Source organism: Etheostoma spectabile, chromosome 2 (genome assembly GCF_008692095.1).
Source record: "Etheostoma spectabile isolate EspeVRDwgs_2016 chromosome 2, UIUC_Espe_1.0, whole genome shotgun sequence".
NCBI lineage: Eukaryota > Metazoa > Chordata > Actinopteri > Perciformes > Percidae > Etheostoma > Etheostoma spectabile.
This window is the reverse complement of record NC_045734.1, coordinates 12,399,905-12,409,945: the sequence shown is the minus strand read 5'-3', so window position 1 is coordinate 12,409,945 and position 10,041 is coordinate 12,399,905. Positions and strand designations below refer to the sequence as shown.

The 10,041-nt window shown below is 37.1% G+C and overlaps 2 protein-coding genes across 7 annotated transcripts in view; both read right to left on the bottom strand.

Annotated features, from left to right (window-relative positions):
* si:dkey-162b23.4 (sodium/hydrogen exchanger 9B2) overlaps window positions 1-1,617 on the bottom strand; it is a 14,985-nt gene extending 13,368 nt beyond the window's left edge. Inside the window, exon 1 of one of the 4 annotated variants that reach the window (XM_032531745.1) lies at window positions 1,475-1,617. The gene's annotated coding sequence lies outside the window, so the exon portion shown is untranslated. Of the gene's footprint in view, window positions 1-629; window positions 870-1,123; window positions 1,138-1,474 lie in introns of those variants that run through there. The other 3 variants (XM_032531751.1, XM_032531763.1, XM_032531754.1) reach the window with 3 other exon arrangements.
* A 160-nt stretch (window positions 1,618-1,777) lies between these two features.
* bdh2 (3-hydroxybutyrate dehydrogenase, type 2) lies at window positions 1,778-9,827 on the bottom strand. Of its 3 annotated transcripts, none has more exons than XM_032532284.1 (10): window positions 9,732-9,827; window positions 7,952-8,042; window positions 7,355-7,433; window positions 6,415-6,511; window positions 3,998-4,106; window positions 3,611-3,671; window positions 3,339-3,452; window positions 2,768-2,826; window positions 2,514-2,606; window positions 1,778-2,016 (listed from the first exon to the last, which is right to left on the bottom strand). In XM_032532284.1, exons 2-10 carry the CDS (start codon window positions 8,021-8,023, stop codon window positions 1,963-1,965), a joined length of 738 nt encoding a protein of 245 aa, XP_032388175.1. In that variant the 5' UTR covers window positions 8,024-8,042; window positions 9,732-9,827; the 3' UTR covers window positions 1,778-1,962. The 3 variants fall into 3 exon arrangements, with proteins under 3 accessions (XP_032388175.1, XP_032388184.1, XP_032388195.1); XM_032532293.1 differs by having other exon boundaries at window positions 7,952-8,039; window positions 9,732-9,798; XM_032532304.1 differs by having other exon boundaries at window positions 7,952-8,047; window positions 9,733-9,755.
* Between the last annotated feature and the right edge of the window lie 214 nt (window positions 9,828-10,041).

The window sequence follows — 10,041 nt, the reverse complement described above, 5'->3', positions numbered from 1 at the left end:
ATATATATATATATATATATATATATATATATATATTATTTTTTTTTTTTCATTATCATGACCAAAAGGTTATCGTTTATTCTTCCAGTTCAGTTCATTGAAACCAGGTAACCACAACAATTATTCCATATCACCATATGCAAAATCTAACACATCTAGAGTCATCACACAAAATTGATATACCGTTTTATAATAGTTTCCATTAGTAAACACATACTATAATGTTACTGGATCTGACTAACAGGTGTTAATTAGGAAAAGAAAACAAACAAGGCTTCAAGCCACATCACTCTTGTCTAAATGAGGATCTATGAGGCTAATATGTAGCTACATGCTGGCTACTGTGTGCTGGTTGCAGTTTACTTAACATGAGGCACTACTTTACTGTAATTGACCACCAACTCATTCCAATGGAAAAATACTACACTGTGCTCTACTTAGTTAGCTAACTATAGCTTTAGCTACTCACGCTATTCTACACCACTGACAAGTAATTTATATTAAACAAAATTGTTTTAAACATTACACTGGTTTTGACAATTGTTTACAATGTACTGCTTTTTCAGATACTCATTTTTATGATACACTGGATCATTATTTTGATAAAGGAAATAATTGTTCTGACTTACAGGATCTGTGTTATAGCATTGGCCGAAATGGGCTTCCATAGCTTATGGCAACAGACGTCGGTTAATCCACTTGTGATCACACTGACCACACTAATCAATGATTAGCGTTACAGCTCGACCATATGGCACATCTAGCTAGCTAGCGGATGCTTGGGCAAGTAGGTTAGAGTTAACTAGCAACTGTCAACAACATACCTATCCAACTGGCATCGGTAACAATCTAACGTTAGCTAGACATCTAGCTAAGCAAATCAAATGTTTGAGGTCGGGTTGTGCTGGCATATATGTGCTGCTGAAGCTGCGTACACACGAAACCGTAGCTGTAGTACCATTAACGTGCTATAACGTACTAGTTCCGTTACTGGAGAAGTCCCCGCCTCACAATAAACCACGGCAATGTACCCATTGTCGGACAAAAACATGCGTACTCATTATATGCCGCAAACTAGCTACCACTACAACCAACATATGTCCTCATTATCATAGTGGTTTACTTAAAATATTAGCCTGTAATTTCAGCCAGTCTCGTTAATGAAGTCCCTGCCAGTACGTAGAAACACGTCGTGGACGCTTTCAGTTAACCCGTGTGTCAATTATTTATCGGTAAATAAAGCAAAGCACAATTTGACTTTCTATTCTGACACATATGGGTTTAATTATCTATCCGCAAGAGGGGAGCGTTGTCTTATATTGGAGTCCTTGGCCGTAACTGTAGCTGGCACTGTGCTTCCGACCAACTGTGAACTTTCCAAAAGCACGGTCGCTATCTAGAGACGCCACTCCTGACCCTTCTGACGGGGAATATCCCTGAATTTGTAATGTCAATGAACAAAAAAAAAGCTCACCTCATATCTTAAACACCGCCATCGCGTGTGAACTTTCAGTGTGCAGCGTTCCTGGCAGTCATGAGACAGATAGAGAAGCTGGGAATGAGGCGGATTAGTGATGGCCAAACAAGTATGTAAATTACCGTGCTCAGGAGTGCTTGGTTGGAGGAAAAGGGGGACAATTATAAAAGCCACTCAAGGGTATTTATGAAGACGTTTTTAATAATGTTTAAACATTTAATTAGAAATCCCATCCATAGTATGTATTGTAAAATATTTAACATTTGATGGATTTATAATTAGGTGAAAATACACTGTAGCTGTGATAAAGTCCATTTATTACAGCACACATATTAACATGTTGATATTGCACACATTTGCAGCATAGATTCAAATACAAAATGGACAATGTCTCCCACAAAATCACTAGACAATAACAGACAAATCATAAAGAATAAGCAAGTGCAATTTATTTGGGCTTCAAATGGTCATAATGAGCCGTTTTCTCAGAGACTCCATCCTCCATCGATGATTTGCTCTGTCCCAGTCACATAGGCAGACTGTGAAGGAGCCAAGAACCATCAGATCACTGGGAAATAATTTCACTGCTACAAAAAAATCAAAAGCAACTCTGCATGCATAACTAGGGTACTTTAAGTTTACTTTGAGGTTAAGCAACTAGCTCTCTTCTCTCTTATCAGACACCAAAAATAAAGTCTGGAAATCTTTTGATTATTTAAAACTGTGAAAATAAAAAAAATGTTAATTTACTATTATCTGTAAATGTTATTTCCCACCATGAGGATCTGAAGCATTGAGATGTAGTTTCAATGCATTCTTCCCATTGCTATGAATATAATTCTGGTGAATCGTTTTTATTTATTTTAACATAGATTTATTGGTCTGTGTTAACTCTCACTAAGTCGTGAAAACCCCTCAAATCTCTAGATTAGAATACATAGTACATGGACCTCCGCTACGGCCACGCAAACGCTGCCTGATGTAGTGTACCACATAACATATTCATGACTAAAGTTCATTATCTGCAAGAACTCACCTCATCTGAGGCCAGGTACACACACAGGTATGCTACCTCTTCAGCTGTGCACATTCTGCCAGTTTTCTGTCTTGCCATGAAATCCTTATAAGCCTGAGAAGTTACAGAAAATGAGAGAGAGAGAAGAGTTACAGTAGCATTCATAATATCCAATACAAAAAAAATGTCTTCTTGTGGAAACAACATATAATGTCCCTGGTAAATGCAGGCATTACTGTCAAATTAAGATTGGAGAAAATCAGAGCCTACCATACCTGTTCTGGGTCAGGTTGGGCCTGGATCCTACCCCTTAGTGATGGAGTATCAACAGTACCTGAGAAAATATAAAATAAAAACCTTAACTGTCTTCTGAAAACTTCATTGTAACAACACAATTTTATAACACAATTAAATCTGTATATATGGATACCCTTTGACTAATTGTCAAAGAGTTTCACTGCAGTTATTTAGACTGGCTTTGAAGGGACAAACTGAAATTTAGTTTAATTTGTTTTCAAGGATGTCTACAGTACATTTCCTTTCATTTATTTATTTATCTCAAACAATCAATGTTGCAAGACAAAACACAATTTTAAAACTATGAATAAAACAAAACCAATCAGACATTAACAAAATAAAAATAAAAAATACAAATATTAAAAGGATTAGTTTGAGAAGTTTGCCCCTTATTTCACAAAATCATTCAATCACAAAGTAAATAGATAGGCAAATACAGAATAATATCTTTCAGGTCTTACAATATCTAATTGTGATCAATGCTAGAAAGATTAAATAGTAAAATAAAAAGGACACATGATTTAATGTTGTGGGGTGTTCTAAACTTACCAGGGCAAACACAATTACAGCGAATGCCTTGATCAATGAAATCAGCTGCTATAGACTTGGTAAGCCCAATGGCTGCAGCCTTGGAAGTACTATAGACACACCGGTTCACAACACCTGTGTTGACAAAACACATATGTCACTCACACGCAATTATCTGAGCTAAGAGGATTACAATGAACATGGTCATACTTCAACGACTTATTGTCCCTTTAATGTGGCATATTTGTTCTACAATCATCTACAATTAAATATATCTGTGAAAGTGTAAGTACCTTTTATGCTTGATGCAACAGATGCCATGTTAATAATGTTTCCTGACTTCTTTTCCAACATCTAGAATGACAAAATCATTTAGGAAGGTGGCATTTAAACAGAACGTACAATTATGCAACCGTCTTTATTTTGATTTAACAAATAAATTAGAATTGTGCTACGATCCAAGCAATAAATTTCCCTTTGACATAGTTAGGTGAGTTTGCTACTAAAGCTGGATTAGTGAATGGGCACTGGCCATCATGTCACAGGCTTAGAGTAATACAGCTAATCCCAGCAGACAAAGGATGAGAACAAAAGAAAAGCATATGTCACTCAATTTACAACAGCACCTACACCAACATGTTGAATAGTGTTAACCATGTGGTAAAGTGGGCAAAGGTCACCTTAGGTAGGAAAGCCTTGCTCATGAGGTACATGCTCCGGACATTCACGTTCATGGTGAAGTCCCAGTCGGCCTCTTCGCAATCCAAGATGGAGCCGTGGTGCACAAACCTGTATGAAGTAGATGGCATGTAAACTCAGATCTCATGGTATTCCAAAGGATATTATTACATGTAATCATCTGTATACAGTATATAGCTTCAACTAAGAGGTAAAATACCTCATAACGTCAATCCAAATCAAAACAGAAGAGCATTAGACATCAATATGAGATTTAAATTAATATTAAATAAAGACTGGTTGAAATGCTGCGTTAACCCCCTTCAAAATTTTATTGAGCCTTAGAAGGTGTCAACGTAGAGCCCTTTGTTAAGGAGATTTAAAATAGAAGTAGAGTTTAAATTTTCAGGTATAAGGATTTAAGAATTGTAGATAAGCAGGTGGTGACAGCAAAACATGTAGAACCACTATGCACACAGTATGTATGCCAAAAGCCAGTGTTCTTGTAGATATCTTCACAAAGTGAAATTTAAGGACTTTTGACTAGTACCATTTCTTCATTTTAAGGACTTCACTCAGAGCCAATAATCCATTTTCCTAAATCATTAAACATAAATAAATGATGTGATCATTGTCCGTCTCTCTTACTGTACAGCTAGTCATGTACAATTCACCAATTGAACCTTTCACTGTTTGAGGCTCAAATATTACAGGTTCGTATCAGGTGATGCCTGAAGAAATCTCAAACTGAGGAAGAGGCTGTAGCACGGCAAGGACTGCCTGGTGTTATGCCAACTTCACGTGTCTCTTCAGGGCCGACTCACCCATACTCGATAGGTCAAACTCATTTTTTTACATCTTGCGTGATGCATCTTGGTGTTGTTTGGCAAAAGCCAATGGCTATACAGATCAATATCCTGCCATGCTGCATTCAATTTACACTTCCCTACTTTTGATTCTTAACAACTTAATTATAATGACTTCATGAACAAAACTTTGGTCAAAATATAAGATTACAGTATATGACTCATTTGAATTTTAAGGAGTTTTTTGGCACTTTGTTCAGAAAGGGGCTTTTGTCAAGGTATTTCAGATTATTTTCCTTCTCAAAATCCAAGCATTTCAAGCACCTTGAGTGAACCCTGGCTTTCAATATTCTATATATTTGTTATCGTCAACAAATCCCCTTGAAAAGACAAAACCAAAAATGTGTCTGTTGCTCAATACTTTCTGACTTCCTCTGTTGAAAATGTAAATCTTGAAAAAAATGGTGCCATATAAATGTTTTTTTTTTTTAAGTAGGTAATTCTATAAAACATATGGGCACTGTAGTTTTTAGCATACATTTTAAACAGGCGTAGATAGTGCATTTGTTGTGGACCATTTCAATTGTGGATTTGGAGAGCTAATGAATATTTTCATCAGCATGATGGCGCATGTGGGATCAACTCAAATAAACCACATTGCCCGTTTTAATGGGTAATGAAGGAACATGTCACCCAGTGCAACTGTTTGTCTAATTGATTTATAAGATTTTATTTAGATTTTAGATTTTAGTAGCGTGTAGCCAGTGCAGCAGCAGAACAGCTGAGTTTTTGTGATTTATTGACATCTGTCGCTCAAGAAATGTGTGTTATTAAGTTTTTTTTTTATTTTAAACTAAATGAGCTTGAGGTTTTCAAAAAAGAGGTGGATACAAAATGACTCATGACGAAATATGATAGGTACGCAAACCCACCATCCCCAACGAAATCGACACCTATGATTTTCAGGTTTTATTTTGAGGGTTTTTTAAAGTGTTTACATGCTCTCTCAGCTAGTGGTTAGCTGAATTAGCAGTTAGCTAAACAAACTTTAGCTTCCTTTATTGAGTGGTGCGCGGTGGTTTATGGATGAGTAGTTTGTTTGCTCAATAATGAAAATATGTACACAGTCTTGTTCCTTTGACTTTTTTTGATTTTCTGTTCGTTCTTTCACTCAAAATGATATGTTGTATGCTTATGAGTCACGTCGTAACTGGTTAGCCTAAGGCATGGTCTAAAAGTCTTTATATACGGATTTTTCCAGACGTCTATGGGAGAAAGGAATGGGAAATTTACTTCTGGAACCAAACGTCTCTCGGAGGAGGGGCGGGACTGTTGAGCTCTATTGTCCCCCAAAGGGAAATTTGTTTTGAACTCTGTCTATTCCGCAGCTTTACAAAGACAACACAAAATACAGGAAATAAGCATCTCTCAGCACAAACTCTCATGCAACACAAACATGAAAAACATTTCATATACATTAGAAAGGTACCTATATAGTAAGCCTATTATCTATTCCTTTCATCGGCACACCGTTGATTACTGCATTCAAAGCAGTAATCAGGATTATAGCTCTGGTAAATCAGGATAACAGACAGGAAAGAAGGAAAACGTACCCAGCAACATTGAACAGCACATCTACATGGTCATGCTCCTTGGCCAGGGCTTCGACTTGGTCTTTCTTAGTCACATCCACAATCTTGGTCTTTATCCCTGTCGGTGAAGAGAAAAAGAGAACTTTGATTGTGGAGACAAAATCTCAATTATTTTAATGTCACTTGCTCTGATTTAGAACGTTGTCTTTATTATGTTTTTAGTATTTAACATATAATTGCAGGAGATACTAGAAGATGAGGCCATCAGTCCCCTAAATAAACAAAACAAATGAAGTACTACATGTATAGACAAAATCACCTTCTTCTCTGACAAGACTGCCTCAAATCTGCAGAATTACACACACATTTACAACTGGCTGCTGGACAACCTCTATCATTTCCTGCTGGCCAATCAACAGCTCTACAGGAAGCCGTTAGAGGATGCTTTGTGGAATTGCTTTGTTTGTGAACTACCTGATAGGAGGTGTTGAGAGAGAAAGAAGATCATTGATCGTTGATCACATCCTATTTCTTTAAACCTGTTCCAGCTGAGGCAATTTTCTGCAGTACGCCGGCTTCTCAAATGTATTGCTGACTGCTTACAAACACAGCAAATTGAATATTGTGACTGTCTCAGCCCAGTTTGTGAAATTGTCACATAATTTAAACTATTGATTTGAGTCACGTTAATGTCATTATTTTTGTGTGTGGATTACAAGTTTTAAAGTGTACAAAGTTTTTTATTTCAATGGGAAACTTATTTTGTGATGACAGCACGATTACGGTAGCGAGTAGTATTGAAAAGCCGAAAATCCACACAGGGAGGTTGGTCGTGGTGGTGGATGGCTCAAACAACACAGGACTTTTGACAAAAGGTGCAACACATGGCTCGGCCATCCTGGCTGCATCACACTGGCTAACCAGCAGATGGCAGCCAGACCAGCACAAATAAATCTTATACCTGGAATGCCGTCCAGCTCTTTCAGCTTCTCTCCATTGATGTCCGTTGCTGTGACTAGAGCGCCTTCCTTTGCGAATGCCTACAAAGTTTAAGAACTTGAGTCAGTGCCCGGAGGTAACACAATGTCTGCACGTGTCATGGTGTAAAACTTGTAGCCCAGTATCGCAGAACAAGTTGAAGTATTTTGGAATGATCCATTATGCACACAAATATAAATTAAGAAAAATGGCTAATGCTGTTTTGCTTTATAAGATTTTGACTATAAAAAAAACTAAAAGATGGGATCAGTAAGACGCAGACCCGTTTTTCCCACTTCTTATCAAATCTGAATGGCCATCCAAATGCACAGTCCCTTCCTATGACTTCAGGCAATAATTAATTGTTGCAGTGCTACATTTGTACCCTTTCAAAGGGCTGTAACAGAATGTTAACGACAGGATGTCACAAACATAAAAAAATCTTTCGCTTGCATTACACAAAAAACTGGTTGAAATATGTAAAGTCAAAATACACACTGCTATGGCACCACAAGCTATTCAATAAACAATCCCCTCTGTGATTTGGTAGGAACTATGAGAAGTTCATATAGCTCATTACTATTGCTGCAGCACGTCCAATCCCCTGCGCGGCAGCTGACAGCACAATCACTTTCCCATTGAGGCGGCCCATAGTGCACCTTACACTGCTGCTGTGATCAAAACAAACAAAAAATATTGCACACTGCAGAAAAACAACAGGATCATTTTTTTAACAATAAAGGCTCTCTTTCTTGTCATGAAAAAAATCTCCCATTGTGCATTCATTTGATATTTACAAATGAAAGAATATTTCAGCTGTGAGTTTGCAGTAATGAATGAAAGCTGTTCACAAAACATATATTGATCCAAATACTGGACCTAAGTACTAAAAACCTATAGCAGAGATTACATTGTGTAGTATCAGATTTATATTATTTATTTATTAAGAGTAATCACTGTCAGGGCTGGGTTTCGTTCAAAATCTTCCGATACTGATATCGGTATCGATACTGTGACCTGAACACGAACAATGGTTTTTATTTTTATACCAATTTTATACATTACGGTATACATCTTTTTGTTTTATTAAAAAGCATTTTTTTTTTTTCACACCCATGTTTGTCTTTACTTTTCTTGAGTGAGCGCAAGAAAAAGCAAAAGCAAATCTTTTCAGTGCCTTTTTTCTTCAGACATATTCTCAATTTGTGCCTGGCATTTGAATAAATTGTATATATGTGTTATAGTTATTATAGCCTCTAATGGAGGTGCAGAGACCTGCAGTGTGTTCAAATGCAGGTAAAACAAAAGACGTTGCGGAAATCAGGAGTCAATGCAGCTGTCAGCTTTTGTCCGCATATTGTTCTGCTGTTGATTAGGTCTGTCAAGGCCTTTGTCCCTGTGTAACAGGTTAAATGATCTCTCTCATACTCTAGTAAATGTACACATACCAGTGAACACACGCACCTGTTTGGGCACTATTATGTCGAGCTTTTGATCTGATTTTACTGATGCAAATATGAATGAGAGCTATAGTACATAATGCAATTCAAAAGCAAATACACTTTGTAGGTTTTATTTTGAAATCCCGATGTAGGTTACTTTTCATGTTTGCTGTACTTCACCAAGGCCGTTTGAAAGAGTGAATATGTAAGTCGTCGAGCTAGTGGCACAGGTTTTTTTCAGCAATGTGATCACGTGTTCACATTGCTGAAAAAACGTATGTCGAGGGGGGTGCACCCTCTGGGCAAATTGGTACCATAAAAAGTATGCCGAAATAGCTACTACAAGTTTCTAGTTACAATGTAATCATAAATGTTCAGGCAACTATTATTGTATTATTTTAATACTGAAGAAAACTTAAAACGTGATGATTCTCAGGCAAGTTCCGCTATAAGGAGCGTCTTTATTTCGAGCAGCGTTCAACTGTATTGTAACGTTAACGTTAGCCATAACTAACCGTACAGTTCAGAATAAGGAAGACGCACTGAACAGTAGGTAGTAAAAGTAGGCCTAAAGTTTGTCATGGGGACTTTCTGGCTGTTTTTGTGTTGCATTGAGCTACTTGTTGTTTTACAAAGAAAATTAAGTATAGACCTATTTCTTTAGCACAAAAGTCTGCATGATTCGTGTCATTATGAATGTTACTGGTTGGGCTACTTGATTCAGATCGTTCGTTGCATTACATGGTTCTTTTAACGCACCAACTGTAGCCTACACTTAACAACTGCAGCACGGGAAAAGCAGGTTGTAGCTAAACAAACTGTGACGACCTTCACTGTGGAATTTGTACACTTACAATTCATAGATTGCAAAATCAACTAACTTTACACGCCTAGAAAAAAATCGTTTTGGAAACTCACCCTCTGTTCAAGTCAGACACAAACCTTATACTGTCTGTGCCACTAACGCAGAGCAGACCAACATGTGACCTTCTGCATGCAATACTATTGGTTCTATACTAGGAAGTGTGCATGACAGCAGTTTGTCTTGAGAAAATAAAATTGAGAGGAAGAGAGTGGTGCTACATCCATTGTGCAGTGTCTTCTTCAGTAGCGTACCATTGTATATTTTTCCTACAAGACAATACTTAACTTAAGCCTCTCTTTAATTAAAATCTCTTCTTAGAGGCTCATTTTTTGATAAATGCAGCAAATGCTGATATTAGAGACA

What these genes read in the sequence shown, in the direction of transcription:
- bdh2 (XM_032532284.1), bottom strand. Translation starts at nt 8,023, where the DNA reads ATGGGCCGCCTCAATGGGAAAGTGATTGTGCTGTCAGCTGCCGCGCAG. An exon ending in CCCAACCTGACCCAGAACAG is followed by an intron (nt 2,607 to 2,767) that starts GTATGGTAGGCT and finishes GTAACTTCTCAG; the next exon opens with GCTTATAAGGATTTCATGGC. An exon ending in TGTACCTGGCCTCAGATGAG is followed by an intron (nt 2,017 to 2,513) that starts GTGAGTTCTTGC and finishes GCTCCTTCACAG; the next exon opens with TCTGCCTATGTGACTGGGAC.